This window comes from Mesitornis unicolor, unplaced genomic scaffold (assembly GCF_000695765.1).
Source record: "Mesitornis unicolor isolate BGI_N332 unplaced genomic scaffold, ASM69576v1 scaffold6174, whole genome shotgun sequence".
Taxonomy (NCBI): domain Eukaryota; kingdom Metazoa; phylum Chordata; class Aves; order Mesitornithiformes; family Mesitornithidae; genus Mesitornis; species Mesitornis unicolor.
This window is the reverse complement of record NW_010182047.1, coordinates 48,106-70,673: the sequence shown is the minus strand read 5'-3', so window position 1 is coordinate 70,673 and position 22,568 is coordinate 48,106. Positions and strand designations below refer to the sequence as shown.

General features: G+C 35.0%; 1 protein-coding gene across 1 annotated transcript in view; it reads right to left on the bottom strand.

Moving 5' to 3' along the window:
• LOC104539961 (TBC1 domain family member 22A) overlaps window positions 1-22,568 on the bottom strand; it is a gene marked incomplete at its 5' end in the record, with an annotated part of 88,341 nt that overhangs the window by 19,297 nt on the left and 46,476 nt on the right. The window contains one exon of the mRNA XM_010183641.1: window positions 14,393-14,488. Coding sequence (XP_010181943.1) covers window positions 14,393-14,488 — 96 coding nt within the window. The remainder of the gene's footprint in view (window positions 1-14,392; window positions 14,489-22,568) is intronic.

The following is a 22,568-nucleotide window of genomic DNA, read 5'->3' as shown; positions in this document are numbered from 1 at the left end:
TCCTTCAGGTAGATATATGTTAAAATCAGGCAAGCCATGTAAATCTCATTTTTGCACTAGATTTTGTCATTTCAGTTAAAGGAATGGGCAGACAGCTAGCAGGAAACTCGTATATTCACAATATGAGTAAATTTTAGTAATCAACAGTAGATTAAAACTTACCAAATGAAAGCAAGCCCAAAAACTATGAGCTGATTTTAAAAAACTTTTCTTGTACTTTAGGTTTCATAGATATAAGCGAGTTAAGGAGTGGAAGACACGTTATGTTCAGTGTAGTGTCCTACTAATGTCTTTGGAATGCTTTATACTCTTAAGTAGGTTTGTAATGGAGCAAGTGATGTCAGTAAAGACAAAGCACAGAATTCAACTGAGTTCTTAGATATTTTGAGTCAGAGAGATGTACTTTTTATTTTCTTCTGTGAAAATTGTGATTGACTATATAGAATCATATGAAAAAATATGTCATTAATACGAGGTCACCTTTCAAAACAGGGCTGAAACTTGGAGACTTGCCCACAAGTATACTGTGAATTAGAATAAGAGCTTAGATCTCAATTTCCAGTTAGTCCTTATTCCAATCATAGTGTCTTCACAGTGCATTGATTGCCTGAAGAAACCTCCTATCAAAACCTTTGTAGCTGAATTTCTAATTTTGATAAAATATTCAAGTTCATTCATTCATTCATTGAATTAGAGAGTTGTATTGGATTTGTGTGGCAAGGTTTTGGTAGCAGGAGGGCTACCAGGGGTGCTTCTGTGAGCAGCTGCTTGAAAGAAGCTGCTTCCCCTATGTCTTGATAGAGTCTAGACCAGCTGGCTCCAAGACGGACCTGCTGCTGGCCAAGACTGAGCTCATCAGCAACAGTGGTAGCACCTATATGATAACATATTTAAGTAGGGAGGGAAAAAAACCCGGCACAACTGCAGCTGGCGAGAGGAGTGAGATGTGAGAGAAAACTCTGAAGACACCAAAGTCAGGGAAGAGGGAGAGGAAGGAGGTGCTCCAGACACCAGAGCAGATTGGCCTGCAGCCCATGGAGTTTAACAGTGGAGCAGATATCCACCCGTAGCCTGTGGAGGAACCCACACCAGAGCAGATGGATGTACCTGAAAGAGACCATGATCCCATGGAAAGCATGCTCTGGAGCAGCCTCTTGGCAGGACCTGTGTTCCTATGCAGACAAGAGCCCATGCTGGAGCAGGTCTGCTGGCTGGACTTGCGAGCCCATGAAGGACATACGCTGGAGCAGCCCACGGGAAGGACTTGCATTGGAGAAGTTTGAAGACAACTGCCTCCTGTCAGTGGGACCCCACGCTGGAGCAGGGGAAGAGTGTGAGGAGTCCTCCCGCCATAGGAGGAAGGAGCAGTAGAGACAACGTATGATGAACTGACAAGTACCACCATTCCTCACACCCATGCACCACTAGGGCAGAGTAGGTAGAGAAAATTGGGAGTGAAGCTGAGCCCAGGAAGAAGGGAGAGGTGGGGAAATGGTGCTTAAAGATTTTGATTGGTAGTTAATTAAATTAATTTTCCTCAAGTCAAGGCTGTTTTGCTCATTACAGTAATCGGTGAGTGATCTCTCCCTGTTCTAATCTCAACCCACAAGCTTTTATTATGTTTTCCCTCCCCCTGTCCAGTTGAGGAGGGGGAGTGATCGAGTGGCTTAGGCGGGCACCTGGCATCCATCCATGGTCAACCCACCCCAAGAGTATAATTCTGGGTACAGAATTTCTTTTGTTGAATATCTGGACTTTAGTTGGGATATTTTGCAATCTGCTTAATTTTGTGATATCAAATGAATTACTTGACATATTTTTAGATAATGTAATTTTTCCTTAAGTTAAATCTATATTATTCTGTATCTAATTTTCTCCCCACTAAGGCTATAGAAATGGGCATTACAAAATAAATGTCAAAACACCTTCCAATTTCATGTTTCCAGCATTAGTCATTTTCTCTTGCTCAACTTTCTCAATTTTGTTGGTATTCATCACATCACCTTCAGCTGAATTAGTTTCCCTATAATTTGTTGACACACTGATAGTCTGGCATTGCATTTCTACAGTAAATGTCCTCTATTATGCAGATATTTTTATCCTAAGGCTCAAATTGGTAAGACAGGCAACTTTACTGAAGACAAAATATGATAATTCTGCAATTAAGAAAAACCCAATGTTTACTCTGAGAAAGAAATAATCATGAAGAAACCATTCAAGATATAGCACAATTTTTATGTAGCAAAAATGAAATCTGGACTGATAAAAACATCCAATGAAATTTGCAAGAATCAAAAATTCCCTCCAGTTCCAAGTGTACTGTTCTGCTAAACAAGTGATAATTCAAACATCATGGAAAGTTACATATTATGTGCTGTTTCAATGCACAAATCAAAGTTGCAAGTTATATATAGATGAATACATTAAAAAGTACAGGGTTTTTTTTACCAAACAGATACCACAGACAGTTTTTTCTGCTTCGGATGGTTTTGGTTGGTTTTTTATTGTTTGGGTTTTTTGTTGTTATAGTCGTTTGGGTTTCTTCTGAAAGGAGGTTCAATACCTTTGCAGTTTTTCCTGTCCTGAAATTTTTGGTCGTACTTTCATTTTCTGTTGGTAAAAAGTCTTATCTGGTTTTGGTACTCATTTAAGATTACTTAAGAGCAGCACATCCACAGTGAAACAGCACTTTTTAAGAACAAGAATAATACCAGAATACGGATGTAAAAACTTCAGCTCAGCTTTTTCATCTCATTTTCCACCAGGATCTTATTATGCAGTATTAATAATGATATGTGTTAGTCTCAACTATAAAATGGAAAGAGCAAAATCTTCACATCTTGGTAAAAGGCTCTGCAAATTACACTTGAATTGGTCTGCATATTTGCAAAACATTTTTTGTTTTGAAGCCCATTTATCGAACTTATATTTTATTGATTCTTAATGTGCCCAAGTGAATATGCTTTGAAAAGAACTATGATTGTATTTATCTAACAGCAGCATGCCTCTGGTTCCCTGAGGTCTTACTCAAAATATTCAGAGGAATATGCCTCTTTTTTTCCCCATGTACAATTTAACTCTTCAACAGCAGCAGTTACTAAAAATGGTGAGTTGAATTTGTCAAACAACTCAGCAAAAGTCAAAACTGAATTATTATTCTGATTCACTTAAAGCCATTCAAAAACCCAGAGGATTATCAAGGAACTACTTAATGGATAAGTCAACAAAAATCAGTCCTTATTCATGCATCTTTCCCAAAGGCTTATTAGACAAATTATTGTATTTTATGTATATACTTTTCATCTCATTCTTTTTTCAACACACATTGTGATTTTTAGATGCAATCAGAACTACTTAATCATTCCAGCTTCACACTTAAATTACAAAATTGTGCCAAAACCATGATTTTTAAAGTTTATCAAAAGTTATTTAAATAAACTTATTAGCTCAATTTGTTAGACTGTCAACAGTCCTTTGTCCCTAAACAGCTTTATTTCCCCCTTCCATTGTGTGTGATTATCTTTTAAAGAGTTGGGGGCACAGGGAGTTTCCTACCGACTTGATTTTGATCAAGCTACTGATACATGAATCCTAGGACAATACTACATTTTCATAAATTTTGATTCATTGTGCTGTTTGCACACCAGTACCCATAATGATATGTGTTTTTCTGAACACTACAGATTTGCTAAAGCATTTCATCCTGAATGTTCTGTAGTTGAACATAACAAAACTGTGGAATCTCTACATCACGGAAAAAACATTAGTTTTTGGGGTTTTGTATATAGTACCCTATCATCATCCTGTGTAATACTCTGATAATGTGGAAAAACATAAAATACAGATGGGTGCCATCAGCTGTAACATCTACAGCTCTGGGAAAAAAAAAAGTAACACACATTAGAAACAGCATCTGATTTTATATAGTTGGATGACAGTGAGTTAATTGAAATGTCTACTACACTGTTGTAAAATAACCATTACAGAATTTCATCTTACTTATTTTGTAACCACTTCTGAGTCTTTTGTTGAGAAGTATAATTCAGCATAGATTCTGACCAAGACAGAAACTTGAATCTTGAGACAGAGTTTTTCACTATAAAATACTGATAAAGTAACTGGAGACATCACTTTATTTGACTGTCACAGGTCCACTGAGTGACACTTGCATAATTTCTGCTTTATAATTCAATCCAATAACAACAGCACAATATGCAAGAAAATTGAGCACCAGTTCACCACTGCAACATTTTGTCCTTTCTAGATTTGGAAAAAGATGGACTTGGAAAAAAAAAAGTCCAAGTACTGTTCTTCACTTCAGGAAGAAATATTATCCATCATTAAATATCTTAAGCATGAATGCTCTAGGAACTCATCAGAATATATAGATCCAAAAGCTAGAGTTTCTATAACACTGTTCATAAAGAGACCTTTAAAACAACAATTATTACACTACATTCAGTCCAGGTCAGTCTCATTCACTCCAAAAGTTGCATTTGCTATTCATTTTTGTTGCTATATCTGGGCATATGTATTGGGTGTCAGTTTATTCTGCAAGGAGAACCTTCAACAAAAACAATTAAGGGACATAAAGCCATATTAAACATTTTCCTGCAATTAAAACACCAACATTAATGAAAACAACAGAGAGGAAAAAAGTACTTCATCTAGCACAAATTTCCATTTAAAAATTGAGAATTAATTCCTCGGGCAAATAGGAAAAGCTGACCAATGGCATTGTGAGGTTAATGGGATCAATCTAATCACATTCAAAACATGCAATTTTCAGGGACTATAATGAAATGAAGATTTTGGTAAACTGCAGAACTTTGCAGATATGTAACATTAGGTAGTCAGCTTTACAAGATTAAAATGTTAGGATCTTACAGTTTTTAAAGTACCCAGACTCTGAGAAACAAATTATTACTGTGCCATTGCTACAGATCTCTAAAGTTCTGAATTTAGGTGACCCTTTATGTCCCCTGTTTTTTGTAATCCTTTATATTTTCTACTTCAAGAAACTCTGATTCTGAAGAGACTATTAGGGTAGACAGGGAACAAGTGATATGTCGGTAATATTATTTTCTTAGTTTGCTCTGCTAACTAGTCACTATACAAAATGCACAGTAATAAAAAGGTTTAAAAACAAATCAATAAAATATATTAAATCAATTATTGGCAAAAGTATACAGAATGCATAGTATGATTTTACAGAATAACTATAAATGAAATTAAAATGCCCTCTAGAGTTCACTCAGTTACAGTAGAGATAAAATTCATTATTAAACAAGAGTTAATTTAAACATATTCAGAAGAAGAAACTAGGCATCTTACTGCTTGCACATTTGAAAATCATTCTCCTACTACTACTACATGGATGTGCTATCCACCAAAACCATACTGTATTCAAAGTCATAATACTAAATTCCTTAAACTCAACAAAAAAACCCAGATGCACACAAAGGGGGAGGGCTCGGGACTCTCCCATAGTCAAGTAAACTCTGCCCAGAAGAATGAATGCATGCTACAGAAACATACACCTTTTCATTCCCATGAAAATGTTCAGAATTTAAAGGTACCTTTCAAGCAATATGAATTATACAAACACTGTGCTCCACAGGTTTTCTCCACGCACCACCAAGTTTTACAAGTAAAATTACATTCAGTATCTCCTTGCAGTCAGTCTTCGCTGGATTTGCTCCTGGATGCTCAAGAGCATCCTCCTTACTGTCAACGCTCCCTCCTCCTTACTGACAATGCCTCTGATGACAGTCAGTACAGGAAACAGTATTTCATCTTGCAATGAAACATTCAAGACTTCAAGGAAGTCCTCAAAAAATCTTCAATATTCAGACCACTAAATACAGGCATTTAACAGATTATTTCTAATTTCTGCAATGTTATGATCCTTTGTAACTAATAGAGTGAAGTAAGTATTTGCAGAGGGTAGGGTAAGATCAGAAGTGACTGATTCACACTCATGTCTTTCCACTGATGACAAAACTAATTTAAAGTGACTTTATTTCTAATTTAGTCCTGGCTTACAGGATTTGCTTTATTTCATTAAACCTTAAGCCTAACTACACAATGAAACACATTTTCAATCTAACTGGTCTCTGTAACATGAATCATATCTACATATAGTATTTGTACTGTACCATGGATCCGGTTAACATCTTGCTTTTTTTACATAAAATATTAATATTGGAAAAACAGTGAAGACAAATCTTAGCCAAGGTAACATAAAATTGATGTAGCAAATACAAATGACTGCTAATTTTGTCATATAGTTGCTTTGTTCTTTCTGAAGAACACAGAAAAACATTAGTTACAAGTGAGTTCTACTGGTATGGTATTACAACCTCAGCTGTCATTTACACTAAATCTGTTATCAAGGATTTTGTTCTGCATGAAAGAAGGAGCAGAAGTTAAGCAAATGCTATATATTGCACATGAAATCCAAGGAAGAAACTGCACATTCAGTGCTCATATTCAAACTTTTTAATTTGATGCATCTACAATTGCAACATATTTCCTGACTATCACAAAAGCAAACTATTCCAAAGCACTTTGATTTGGAACTAACTGAAGAAAACACTGCTAAATGCAATTTTTCAAATGGCATGAACATGAAGGAAAAACTAGAGTATTCAGGATTATAAATTACTATATCCCTTCTTAAAATTTTAATAGTAAACAAATGTAGAAATGTTATACATATTAGTTATACTGCAATTTTACAATTTATTGCATTCAATGTTAATCGTTCTGGGAAAACTGCTCATTCTATATCATCTCAGAGAGGCACAAGCATATTATACAGAGTTTTAAACTTAACTACTAGTAATAAAAAAGTAACAGTCAGTAAATTAAGAAAAAGTAGTGGAGTCAAAATGCATCTCTAAATTGCTCTGATGAGTGACATAAAATTTCTTAAGGCCCTTGCTCTTCAAGCATACTCCCCACCTACTTGTAAGAAAAGGCAGCTGGCAACCACTGGAAAACAATCCTCTGTATCTGCTTACACATTTTCTATAGAAACAGATACTACAGCTTTTACAGTCCATAACTTGTTGCCTCTTAGATATTCTCAACTAATGTGCTGGGGAAGACAGCACTTGTTATAATGTCCCAGTACCTTGATTTTCAGGTTTGCCAAACTGCTGAGTAATAAGTGACCTGGTATCAGTCATATGACTTTAAATTACATTTAAAATGGGTTAGGGTAAAAATGAAAAGAAAGTTTCTAAATCTCTACACTCATAATAAAGAATACAGATATAAGTATTTCTAAAAGGTTAACATTTTCCATGTAAGACTGTATTTAGATACATTTACCATTCACCTCATTCTCTGTTGATTATGCTCTATACATGCAAAAATAATGCCAGTAAGTTAATTATTGTAAATTGGCTCTTTTGAATATAAATTATTTAATAGTGCTAACTTCCAGTTGCCTACTACCAGTACTTGGAGATTAAGGAGCAACCTCTTTAGATTGCTAGCTATGATGTTCAAAGTCTAAAACAGCAGAGCTTCCCATTTCTTGCAACACATGGCAATACATTGAATGTCTTCCAAAAGTGCTCATAGCAGGGAATAAAATCACAGCAATGTTACTAGTCAGGCTCTTTAAATACATAAAGATTTCCATGTTTACAGTTCTTAACACTTCACAGGTTTTGGTACATTCACAGGAAAGATCCTGTTAGCTTCACACATGGAAGAGTGAGGGCATCTGATCCAGAACCACGAAACCATCTAATCATGGAGCTTACAGAGAAGAAGGGTAACACTCCTCTGTTCAGCAAACTATTCCATTCAGAAACATTACTTTTTTAAACAATTTGAGAAACATTTATTTTTACTACAGTAGCAACGGGAACTAAATTTCTATCATGATACACACCAAGAAGCTAAATTAAAAACATATTTATTAGTTACGCCTCATATCATATGAAGTGAGAAGTTCTGTACTTTAATGCAGAAAAAGTACTATTTAAAAAACTCACACCATAAATTAGGAACAAGATAAGAAAAGATTAAGGAAAGCTGTATTACTGCAGTTGAGCATAAATAGTATAAAAGCACATTTCTGACATATGACATATTCCTATAATCACTATGAAGGATACTCATATTAAACTGAAGGCTGTTACTCATGCATACAGCTGTATGAACTGAATTTGTCTTCTGAGCATCTTGTAATTCAGTTGCCTCTGTAACCACCTACTAATTCCATTTTTGGGGCACAAAGTTTCATTATTAAACATGTGTAGCTGTAGTATATACACACTGACAGATTTGTAGAATCAGGTTTGTCTTTCTTTAAACCCTTCTCTTTTAAGTGACATTAGCTTGCATAAAGGAATCTACTAGTTCATGTGAAAAGTGAAATAAAAAACACACCTGTAAGAAATGTAACAGTCCAAACGCTGATAAATGTAAGCTACAGACTCCTCTGTGACTGTATATAAAGTCTGCAATACTGTAATGAAGAAAACTGACAGACAGGTCCAGGAATGAAGGAGATAATACGCTCATCATCCATATGTTATTAGAAAACATTTCTAGGGAAGGAAAACAAGTATTTTCAATAGCTCAACATTTTTCAACTGTGCTGATTATTTCAGACTTTCATGTTGAGCATTAATATCATTTAATATAGGTGTCAAATCTTCTGCAAGAAAGAGAATTTTTTTTAATTTGACATTAAATTTTACAACCTTTAGATGCCAAGGGTTCACTCATAAAAATGCAGCATTATTCCTGTATTTCAGGGACTAACATGAAGTTTCAGGAACTTTGGAATCTAATAGGCAGAAAATAGACTACAGGTACAAACAATTGCCTTTACACTCCAAAAAATGATGACAAATGAGGAAAAAGACTAAAAGGGCAAGCTCATGTGGTAATGAGACTTGCAATATCAGTAGTGTATTCCTACCACTAATGAGAAGATATTAACCTGGGCCTTCCCTACTCCTATGTGACAGAAGGGGGCAAAGTACCCAAGTGAGCTGAGATTTAGGAAGAGTGGGAGGTAGTAGGGAACCTTCTAACCCTGCACTGATTCTAATTAAATGATTATTTAAAGAGAGAAGGAAAGGCAAACCAAACCAAAGGTGTTGACAGTGCTCACTCCATCACTAAGCGAAAGATGTGTTTCAGTCACCCTGTATCTGACTTTTATTCAAATACAGACAGCGTGAAATGTTTCACTATCCTCTGAAACAGGCATCCATCTTAAAACTAACATACAGAAACAGATTTAATCTAAGAATAATTCTGACAACATCATTGTGAGGCAAACATTTACATAAGTAATAACAATAACTTCAATTTCCTTAAAATTTTATTTCTTGTATGATGTAGGACGCTGATGGTCCACATTACCATTTGAACTAACATTAGCTTGTAGTGTTTCACCATAATTAAACATTTGAAAAAAATCAAGCGCATTTATCTAAATTTTAATAGGACCAACATTGTGCACACATTCATTTTAGTTAGAAGATCAATAAGTCTTACTCCCTAGTCTTAAAAAAAAAAGGATTAACAAATCATTATTTTAAAGATTATATAAATTAGAAGAAAAGCTAGTCACTACCCCTAACAATTTATGGCTCAAGTATAAAACAAGAGACAAGAAATTCACGGAAAGTTAAAAAGACGCAACACAAAACTAGTCAAAATGGCTGCAAGTGCTATTAAAAGACTGAAGTCTACCTGTCAAATCTATTCTGGGTATTGCAGAAAAACAGAACTTACATAAGGATTTAGAGGAAAGTAACTGAGTATCTGCATTATGTGCTCCATTTAAGTAAGACGGTCGACCTGGGAGCTAGCACAGATACTTTCTTGTGAGCTCAAGTGCGTGATGAGGCTGTCATCACTGGCTGATAAACTGGCAGTCAGCATCTCTACACTGAATACGAAATGACATGAAAGGTGTCGGTATTAGTCCATTAAAGGCCTTGAAAAAGAGAGCATCTAAGTTTTCCTTGGTGCTATAAAGGAAAGGGAGCCAAAAGAGATGCAAAGCAAGAAAATATGATGGACTGAAAAATGATCTTTACAGCTTCTTTGCAGTCTGGTTGAATATAAATGAAGCACAAATGCATTTGTCAAAGCCAAAGAAAAGGACATTGCAGTAATAAAGATGTGGGTTGATGACAGTATGGGTGAAAATATCTGTTAGACAAGACAGAAAAGCCTGTATCTCAGAATCATAAAGAAGAAAAAAATCTGCAAGACAGATAGCTTACCACAACATATTGAATATATTTCTTATCGCTCAGCTATGTCAACAAAATGATAAGTCACTTAAACTGAAAATTTGGACTAAATCTCCAATATCTAACAGTTATACCAGTATCTGTCCAACATTACTATTTAGCTTATGTTCAGTTTGACAGTTGGATCTAGTCCCTGAAGTTCTGTTTCCTTACAAATCCTTCAGATATCTTGAGCACACCACCATTAAACACAACATCCATATCTACTACTAATATTTTAATTCTACATATGCTCAAAATCATGCTTGAATATTTTCTCACTTAACAGCATCAACCATTCACATCCCAAGAATTCAGGAGAATTTTTGGAACTATGGCTGTAGTCAGGATAATGAACAACAGTAAGTCAAAGTCGAAGACATGCTGATTAATAGAAAGGTCCTCATTGCATCTTTAATTATTTAAGCTTAGATAGTAGAAATTAAAAGAATGACACATTTTGCATTCACATTGCAAGTCATACTTTATCACATTAAAAAAAATGTAGTTTTATCTATATTAAACCTACTACTTATTTTTCTTTTTTTTTAATCTGACACTAGAACCAGTGGATTACCAGTGGAACCAGTGAATTAACACATAACATTTATATCATCAACAGAAAGATCATAAGCCAAGAATGACCTGTATGATCCTACAAAACATCACATTACTTACAAAGGAAAAAAGGCCTGCTCATTGCGTTCTGTGTGGCCCTGCTCATCTGATGTATAAAGCTACAGAGGTACCCAAACAAGCTTTCTGTACCTGGATTTGTGCAGCATACTATGTAGGTAAAGCAGACCTTTTCTCTGGAAGTGAGCACCATGAGAGAATAACAAGCTTTAACTATAACTAAAACACTATCCTTCTTTTCAGCAATATTAACCTTTGTATTATACATGAAAAATTTAAAATGTCTATGTGAAAACACATCAGTATAGTTTCACTGCTATCAAAAAGTAACCCTGGGAAATTTCAAAATTGCATGTGGTAATTTTTACCCTCATTGCATAGCATTACACCACACAGCTTACTGCATCATATAGCAAATTTCAAAACAAAATCAAAGATTACTAGAAAGGTTACCAATAACTTTATTGAGCAGGAAAAAATGTTAACTATAAACTCCTAGCAGAACAAAGAAGTTTTACCCTTCCCCCCATTCCAGCTTCCTAAAATCAAATGTTTTCTCTTGGGACACTGCAGTTTGAATTAGTTGTCCTTTGTTTGCCATTGTATTGCATTTTACAGTACTCAGACAAGAACAGTTTATAAGGACACGGACAAGTGGGATGGAATAATCAGTGGAAAGTCAAGAGGTGACAGTTTTCATAAAGCAAAGACATGGGACAATTTCTACAAATAATGCTGTAACCTGCTCTAGATTTACACATAAAGCACCGCCTTTCTCCTCACTTGTCTATTGCTAAAACCTATGCTAACCTGCATATCCCATATTTCAGAGAAGGTCTACTTTGATATCTTCATCTGATATTCATTTGATATCTTTGATATCAAATAGATGGCTGTAAGAACAGTAACTTGCTCAAACAGATTAAAATCTGATTTATTCCTCTACTTCCCCTATCAAAATTTATTTCCTTTCGTATACTACTTAATTATACAAATGTAAACCAAGTAGTTTTCAACTTTATCTCTCCATAGTATTAGCCCAGCCAGCCCCACTTGTTTAATTGCAAAATTTCTTTCTCTGCTACACAAGAATACAGAAAAAATTAATCACAACCCCCCCTCCCCCCAAAAAAAAAAAACCAAACACCAAGAAACACACACACATGCTGTCCTCAACAAGGAACTACTATCATGCACAGCTGAACATTTGGTATTTAAGTCTATTAAGTAATCTGTTCATACAAGGAAGAGTAAACACCACATACTTTTACTCATTGCTTAGGCTGCAACAAGACATACTTAAGAGAATGGAAATAAATATTTTAAGAGCAAAGATTATCTCCTATCATTGTCCAGTTCAGTAACATTACTGATAATATACTTCATCAAATAATAAGAAAAGAGTATTGCAAAACCGAGTCATATAAAAATGCCTTTCAAAACATGGTTAGTGTCTCATCTGGCACATCACCACATCTATATTCTGGGGAAATTATTCTGCCTTAAAATTTCTTAAAATGAGGTTTTTAATTTTACTGAAAGAGGTCAAACAAATGTGCAAAAGCAAAGCATGAATTTTCACAGCTAGTACTAAAGAACCAGACCCTCTGACTGACAACTGGGAGAGACTTGCTTATCTGTGTCATATGCAGAAAAACAAATACAACACACACTAAATACATTTCTCAATAAAGAGAAATGGCTGGATGCATGTTTTGATGATTCTTGATGTAGTCTACAGAACACAAGATTTCAGTACAAAAAGTACTGTGACTACTCAAAAACGTGAATTCAATGCATTCAGAGTACTCCAACAGCACTGAACTTGCCAATTTTCCAATGCAGCTTAAATGCCTATTACAGGAGCTACTACACTGAAGACTAGGCAATGGTCTACAGCTATTATTAAAGCAGAAGAATAATGGATTTTATTCTTGCCTGTGGGAAAGAAGTATCATTTGCAGAATTGATAACACTTTAGTTTAGTCATTTTAAAAGGTCATGTTACACAATAAAGAAGGCCAAGTCTTTTAGTGATAACATACAAGAGTGATAAAACTAGCACCAGTCTACAGTTACTCAAAATTGCTAATTGCATTTCTATGTGGTAACCAAGCTAAAACAGTGTGATAAATGTGTTCCAGTGTGGTCCTGATTTATGCACTTTATAGTCTAGATTACATAACCTGTAAAGAAATTAAACCATACAGAAATACCTTAATTATTGAATAAGTAAACAACTCTGAACATATGCAAGGAGAAAAAAACAAATTTCATAGTACTATGCCTTGGGATTATTTTTTACTTTAAACACAGTTGTAACAGAGTCAGTAGAGAGGGGAAAACTGTTACAAACTTTGGTGCAGGAAATCAACAGGAAAAATTTAATAGGAAGGATTAACAGTGAACAATTTTAGTTGAGAGGCATGGCTGCCTGCATCAAAGTTGTTTTTGACAAAATACCATAAATTGAGAAAATCTGACAGTGTTAGCAGGTAGTATAAATTAAAGTTCTTATGTTGTGCCCCTAGGCATTTTTTTATGGCAAAGATAGGAAGCGACAGTTAAAGTACTCTGAATAAATCGTTTTATGAAGAAAGAGAGAATAGACTGAAGTGATACACAAATTTAGGCAATGGTTCATTTGTACAGGGCAACAGAGTTCAGTCAGCTGGAGAGAAAATAAGCTGGGAACAGCCACTTCCCCAGGCAGGCAATGGTGTGGGCTTTGCAGCATGGTTTGTTTACAGTCAGCCTGTAAACAGGACGTTAACTCCTTTCAGGCATTATGTGTGCATCACAGGGTAAAATTCAATAAAAACATTCCTATGAAAGTGAGCTGTCACCAGTTCATAAACATACCTGAACTTCTACAGGGATATGCACAAGATTCTCCTATTTATCATATTTAAATCCTATTCCAAACAACTCCTTGATATGCTCTTGGCTGGAAAAATGTAAAGCTTTCAAATGTAGGGACTGAAGAAAATACTCTTGCAGTCCTTTTATTTCCCACTGACAAATAGGGTCCTTATTTTAAAAGAGTGCTTGCCTAGCTTTTTTGAAAAAAACATGCATCACCTTGTTGGAGTGTGCTGTTATGTTCTATAGATGAGAAATTAAGTAACTCCAGTGATGCACTTAAGATTAAAAAAATATCCAGTTACTTTTTCAGAAGATCTCTTTGTGAAATAGCAAGGCTTTACTTGTAACAGCATCTCCAGAAATCACCTTCTCAAAGTCTGTCTCAGTTAAACCAGCATTATTTTTTCCAGAGTGGACAAAGAAAATACATCTCCTGCTGCTTATAGTTCATCACTTGAGGTCTAACAATTTTGGAGCAACTCTAGTAAACAGTCAGACACTGTCAGTCTTTCTGTAACTGCTACTGTTTTGTCATAAATTCACCCCCAAGTAATGCTAGAAAGCTAAATTTAATAAATACCACCCTGTGCTTGAAAAATATCCCCTTCACTTACTTGAAAATCTTTCTCTTCCAGGATCTCTTTCCTCCACCTGACAAGGAAGGCAGCACAGACATACAAGTGGAAGTGAGAAAATCCCTCTGGTTCAGACTAGAAAAATAATTTAAAAAAAAATCATTATTTCAATATAGAAATTTTTTATTTATAGAAATTTATTTTATTTTTTATCACCATATGCCCCAAGTGTGTTTTTATGGCATTCACTTATAACTACAAAAGTCAGGTAAGTCTCTTTCTTTGTATTACAAGCATGTTTGCACTACATTTATGCCAAACTATTATCTGTATCAGGAATTTAGGTGAGGTATGCATTTCTCATATTTAACTTCATTCTTTACAGATGTGTTTCTTCCATTTCTGATGTTATCCATTAGCTTATATCTGTCATGAAATACTGTACTACCTAGCTCAACACTGCGGCATGAACATGCTTCATCTCCGTTATTAAGAGTTTGCTCTTCATAGTAGCTTCATTTGATACTAGTAGCTTTTTTATTATAAATGCTGCTATAGGAAATTAGTAAACATTTTAAAAATAAACAACTTGATCCATATTTGACTGAATTAGAGGTTTTTACTAAAGGAAAATAATCTACTCCTAGTATCATAAAACATTTACAACTCAAATTTGTACTCAGATCTGCAGCTTTCTGTTCTAGTTAAAGTCAGCAGATTCAGTCACTTTATAAAACTCCCCTTAGAAATTAAGATTTTATAAGTACACCTAAGAGTTTAGAAAAATTTCTGATTCTTTTACAAGACTTCACTAAGTTTTCTCGTATTACCAAATTAATCTTAGATTTTGTTTTCTATACCACTGAGAATTGAAATAATAATTATATTTAATTATCAATGTGATGACTGTGAACTAATGCTATGTAAAATCTCATTAAAATAACATTTGAAAATAATAATTATAAAATTAAGCTACATAATCTGACAAATGTAGGGATACTTAAATGCTGATATCTAAATTATTTATAAGATCTAATTGCAGCTCTTTAAAAGTACAGCATTTTTTTTTTCATATTCTCTACTGGTCAATTCAAAACCACAGTTTACTATTTAGAAAAATACAGTGTTCTGGTCAAATAAAGTGAATTGAAACCACTTCTTATGTAAAACACTAAAGTATCTATTTTATTGCTACTTAACCTAGAAAAGCATGGCATTTAAAATGTTCCACACAACATGTGTAACTGCAATAAGGTAACCTCACTGCTATCACAAGTGGAGAAGGAAAAACATTCTCCTCCTACCACTTCTCCTTTTCCTCTGCCCTTGACTTGATAGAAGTGCCCAGGGTACTACAAGGGGTTGTTAGCAGCTACAGAAACTACAGATCATCCTGGCCACCAAATCGGTAAGAGTCAAGAAAAGAGATAATGCCAACTATTTGCACGGTAGCTTTAACTGAAAATATGAATTAGTTAATTTTGGAAACAGAAAGGAAGATTCAGATTATAAGATCCTGTGATATTTTTCCTGCTCTAGGAAAACTCTATTTGAATAGCATGACTTGAATAACACTGTAAAATCCCAGCATATGGGACGTTTACCTAGACACCTCTCTAGAGTTGGTCATAATCAGAAAATTCACAGTAAATTCCAATTTACAATATTAAAGTTAAGAGTTTTACAGAATCATGTACTCACTATCAACTTCCTGGAAAATCCACATCTTTTACTTTACTGTTGATATTTCTTTTGGGATGGAAAGTTAACATATATAGAAGCATAAAATGGTATCTCAAGAAGATGTAAGCAAAGTACTGCTATAACTTATCATGTCAGATAATATTGAGACAAGATTTAAATATTTAAACATAACTAAAAATTCTAAGGAAACAACATTCTTGCTACTTTATTCTCTAAATAAATTTAAAGAACAGGCAGAACATTTTAAAATTCAGGCTTCAATAGTCTTTTATAACATTTTCATCTCTAAAATGAGAAAAATATTTAAAAAAATTTTAACTATAGAAACAGTAACTTGTGGTCTTTTAACATGAATTTTACAAATGCCTTTTCAAATTTAATCATACCTTAGAAGTTTCTATTCTTCTGGAATATGTAACATAATCTTAGAAAAGAGACTACCTTTCTTTAAATTTGGAAGGCAAACAGGGTAGCAATGTTCAATGAAAACAGAATGCGTTTAAGACTAAGCCTGTACAAGAAAACATCAATACATTTTCCAGAAGCCCACTCTGAGGTATGTGCTGTCACTGGTGAAGACTTTCTGACAGAGTAAGAACCAGCCCAGTTCACCATTACCTGGGGAACTATCATCTATGATTTACTTCAAAAAACAGGCAACTGAAGAAGGCTGGAGCACCTATCCTGTGAAGTCAGGCTGAGACAGTTGGGGTTGTTCAGCCTGGAGAAGAGAAGGCTCCAGGGAGACCTTCCAGTTCCTGAAGGGGTCCTAAAAGAAAGCTGGGGAGGAACTTTTCACAAGGGCAGGTAGCGATAGAATGAAAGGGGGAAATGGCTTCAAACTGGAAGAGGGGAGATTTAGACTGGATACTAGAAAGAAATTCTTTACTGTGAGGGTGGTGAGACACTGGCACAGGTTGCCCAGGGAAGTTGTCGATGCCCCTTCTCTGGAAGTGTTCAAGGCCAGGCTGGACAGGGCTTTGGGGAACCTGGTCTGCTGGGAGGTATTCCTGCCCATGGCAGGAGGTTGGACTGGATGATCTTTAAGGTCCCTCCTAACTTTAACCATTCTATGATTATATAAGTTCTTGAAAAGTACAGGGGAGAAGTGAGCAGGATTAAAGAAATCTGTCCAAAAGGAGTATTTTAACTTTCAAAGTCAATTTGCAGTAACTGTTGGCAAAATTGTTTATTTTGCTCTCTCTTACGACGACTCACAAAATAATATTACACAGGTAATCAAATTAGATCACAATATTCCTTCTTCTGATAATAACCTAGGATTCTGATTTTAAGCCCAAAAAATTCATTCTATTATCACATAATAAAGACAATTGTTCCATAGCCAGAAAGTCAAGAAAAGTGGCTTAAAAAAAAGTTAAAAGCAAAAAATTCCTAGAACTGCAATATTGGAAATCGAAAATGTTTTTGAGAAATTGCAGAAAAAGATATCTAGAAGCATGTAAGAACCCGTACTTTATCTTGTGATTTTTCTGTTCAAGCTTTTTTTCTCCCAATACAATTTTCTTCAGCTCTTTTAAATGAAACCAAATAGGTTTAAATATGCAATTCATTAGAGAAAAAATGCATATACCCCTATAGATTTAAAAATTCATCATGCTTCAGAGATAAGTCTAGGCTACAAAGTATTTCCAATGGATAGTTTTAGACAGTTTTGGAAATTGAGTAAAACAGCTAATGCATAATTGCCTTTTCTAACACCTGCTACCTATTATACTTTTCCATTTGTAGTTTTTGAAGTTAGAAACAGTTTGATCTCTAAATGTACAGAAATGCAGACTACCAGCTGAAAGCTATTTAAAATCAAATATAAACAATGACCTTGATTTAAATATTTTAGCAAAAGATCTCAAGACAGATGTACAACCTTGCGGAAGACTTATTCCGAACATATTACAGACAACTCAGAGCACATTATCTAAGAGCCATCTGTCATTACCGATAAAAATCATTTAGATTGTTAACAACACAAATATCTCATTGTTCTGCAAACACTGGATATCCTCAGCAGCTGAAATGAAAGGCATCTTTATACTGCACTCCCCAAACATCTCAAATTAGACAATCACTGAAGAACGCAAATTTCATCATATGACTAGACTGATTACTGTCTAGTCAACGATTAGTCTACTCTGCTTCCTATACCCTGGACATGTCAACATTTAGGGAAGGTAACATCTCATGGTAATATATTTGTTGATAGAGTAAATATAAGAAGTTATTATTTTTGAAGTACCCAGAATGATTAAAGCTATGAAGTTGTGCCAGGGTCAGGTATTAAACCACCACATTTCACACTCAAATGATGGCTCAGACACAAGCACTTTATGATTACAGATGAACAAAGCAACTTCACCCAGCTCAGTTTTTACTATATTATTAAGAGGAGACAGTTTAGCTGCAAAGAGTTTTAAATAATTTTTCCAAAAATATCCAAGCATTCTATTGCAGAAAAAGAGAAAGAATACAGTGCAGGTTCATCATGGAAAGTGGATCATATTGGCTGCTGCATCAAGATTCCCCTTTTCCATCAGCCAGGAGCTCCGACTTCCTAGGCAGAGTCTCAATCCACCATCAAAACTAAGACTCAGAGTTCCAACCCGAGAAGCAACACAGCACGAGCACACCCCAGAGGGGTCTATCAGGGTAACTATCCTGCCACCAGGAATGACCAACAGCAGATGACTAAGAGTGTAAGAGTGCAAGCATATAGCGGTATCTCCCCAGAATACTCTTCCAACTTTCAATGCTTTTGTGCTCAGAGATGTCTTTACCCAAGCTGTGGAACATGTCTATTTAACAGTTGTTAATGGATTTGTCTTTACTTATCTGCCCAAAGCATCTCGCAACTACCAGGTTTTCTGGTAATCACAAAGTCCTGTGGCAAAGAATTCTAAAATGCAAGTATGTGCTACGTAGCATGTCTGATTTAAACTAAACACCTTCTAGATTCAGTCAAAGCTGTTTGGTTATCGCATTGAAAGAGAGTATAAAAAAAATCACTTCCTATTCTTCAGTTCTTTCATCTCTCCTTCTCTTTTGCAGACTAGAATTTTTGTCTGTTCCATCATTCCTCATATACTGGTTCCACCATCTTTGCTCAGCCTTCTTAAGCATACTTTCCTTTACTTTTCCAATTTTTAAATAAGGTCTGAACCGTATACAGCATGTGAGATGCAGAAAGAATATAACTCACAGTTGCATAATGATAATTTGCTCTCCTTTCCTTTCCCAGTTATTTGTAGTCTTTGATTCTTTTTCTTTCTTGACTGCTACTGAGCTCTGATTTTCCTCTTGTGGTTGTGTGTAGAAAGCTAACTTGAATCCCATAGGTATACCAGTGAAGTTAGGATTGATCCAAACACACACACACAATATCACTTTATATGTGTCCACGTGGAATTTTACCTGTTATTTACTGCCAGGTTGTTTACAGCAACATGAAGTCCTGTAACTCCTTGCAGTCAACCTCTCACCTTTACCACTCTGAATAACAACAGTGTTGGCAGGAAACTGTGTGATCTCGCTCCTGTAGCCCTTTTCCAATCACTTCAGCAGAAACAGCTAAAGCCTCATCACAAATTGCAGGAGAATTACACGTGATTTCCTTTAATCTTGAAACCTGCCTACTTATTCCTACCATCTGTTTTATATCTTTCAGACAGCCATTATCTATGCAAGGACATTCCTTTTAATTCCACAGCAGTATTTTTTCTTTAATAAGCTTTAGTGAAGAACCTTCTTCCCTGTTTTCAGCAATCTCAATAGGCTACATCAAAGTGGTGCATATGTTCACTGACTCGTAAAACTGCAGTGGATTATATCTCACTACAAAAATCATAACAACAATTTCTTAAGACATCATATTTTTTCATGTTGAAAGAATATTATGATTAAGTTTAGAGAACACTGTATTGCAGTCACCTAAATCTTGTCATTCTAAAAGACAGCAGAGTATTTCAAGGATCACAACTATTTTCATTCTATACAGCAGCCTACCAACTCATGTAGGACCATCAATTTTGTAGTCAGTTATAGAATTAAATTTTGTTTATTCTGTGGTGGTGAAAAATTTAAATTTTAGTTATGATACATGTTAAAAGGTATTTTACACTTATATATAAAAATACCTATTAAAAACCGGGATTTTTATTAGTTAGCATATTTTGGATTCTCTTCTCTCAGTTTTTGCTTCACCATGACTGCTCCCAAGGGGATGATCCTAAATCAATAAGTGACCAACAGCACTTGTCTAGGATTAGACTAATCTGACAATAAACACAGAAACAAAGTTGGATCATTTATGCTTAAAAACAAACAAACAAACAAAAAAACAACTTTACTTATATATGTTAGGCCTATAACTAGCTGTTTCTAACACAAACATCCATCAATTAACATGAAAATTTATGAGTTGGTTTGATCTTTCATAAAGACAAATCTGATCCAAACACATTCCTTAGCACTTCAGGACCTGTGATAGAAACTGATACTTTCAGGTCATAACAGCAAGCTACAAGTATATGGCACAGACAAAACACCACACGATAATTATTATCTCAATTCCTAGTGCTCATTGTAAGTCCCTTATACAAGAAAAACCTTTACAAGAACTATGCTCACATGTCCTATTTCTGCTAGGAGTGTTCAAAAAAATATTTATCTTACAATATCCTGTTAGATTTGGCAGATTTATGCTGAAAACTAGGTGCATGTCAGTTTTCATAACAATTTAGTAGTTGGGCTCTCTGATCTAGTCAACTACAACTTGGCAAGTTCCCAAAAGATGACCTGTGATATAACCTCTGCTGTGAAATCCCAGCCCCAGGAACATAGAACATTGCTGGAATTTTTTTGGATCAATGTCTTGCCCTGCTAGAATGCTCCACATGGCCCACAAAATTCACGGTAAAACTATTCATCAATAACAAATATAAATGGATGTTATTGATAATTATGATTTACCTTATTTATCCAGCCTCCTGATAATCACTTAGCTGTAAGAAACATACTTCATATAACTTTCCACATTAGCTGGTATTTTAAGAACAGAGTTTAAATTACCGTCCTCTTCACTTGCTAATACGTTCAATTCAAACAGAATAAAAGATAACTGACTTTAAGTGTGTAATTCACTTTTCTGTCCTGGATTTCCCAGAAATAACATGTGGTGAAAAAAACTCAGTGTTTTTCATTTTCCCCATTCAAAGAATTCATTATGAAGTTTTTAATTAGCCTATCATGACTAGGATGTCAAGTGGATTCTCACTCGATGAGGTACCTTCACATCCAGTACTGAAATGTGTTTTTCTTTTAGAGTTATTTGTCTCCTCGTGGTTGGTGGTTTATTAACTTCACATACAGGAAAGGTGCTAGATCTTATCAAAGGAATAGAGCTGCTTGTGCAACTCCTTTCTTGCCGAATTGGGTATTTACAGAAGAAAGTGGAGTAAGGCAGTTTTCTGGGAGAATGCCTTGATACAAACTCAAGGAGATGCTGAACTCTAACACAGGGAGAACAATTACATTTTGCAGCACTTATTTCCAACATTACTTTGAAAGGAACCTAGATATACATGGAAAAATTATGCATAGTGAAACTACCAGAAAGCTTATGGATTTCTTTTCCGTAATTTCCCATGTTAAGCCTTTTCTCATCTGCAGTGAAGAGTGACCATCAGTTGTTCTTTGCACTTACTGGAGAAAATATCACGTAATCTGGTGTTTCAAATTTCTACAAAGCAGAAAGCAATCAACTTCCATTTTACCTATTAGTTATAGCTAGGCAGAACATGGCAAGAACACGGACATGGCAATGTGACCTTGAATTCTACCAGAGGTAATAAATCAGTGCAATTTTAGCTAACAACAAACAACATAGTGGTGAGAGATGAGATATAAACCCCCAATCTAATACACATATTTATGGGTCCTCTAGTAAAACAAACAAACAAAAAAACAAAAAAACATCAAAAAACCCCCCAAAAAACCCAACAACAAAACCAAAACAAAACCCAAAAAAAGCAAGCCAAAAAACCAACTTTCTGCAATTTTTTTTCCCATATATTTAAGATAAAAAACTCCTACTCTGGAGATGAGAACAGCAGCATCGGCAGCAAGAACTAATGGAGCTATTCCAGGCCGGTTTCAGTGCATTAACAAATAAGTCACATAACATTATACGTCCTCATCAATAACCATGGATAATTTACACTGCTTAGGTTTTAGAAAGTGGTTGATTAGTTACAGCTATATTTTCTTTTGTTCACCATAGTTCATGTCTTAAGGAATGAAGTATTTTGCTTAGAACCATTAATACAGTACCTAATTATCTTACCAAGTCATGGTGCAGTGTAATGACTTAAAGTAGAGAATCTCTATGTAATTAACACTGAGCATCACTATGTCCTTTACTTTGCTTCTAACAGCATGAAACACAAGTATACAATGTATTTTATTTCTTGCATGAGAAAAAAGCTGAAGCACACAC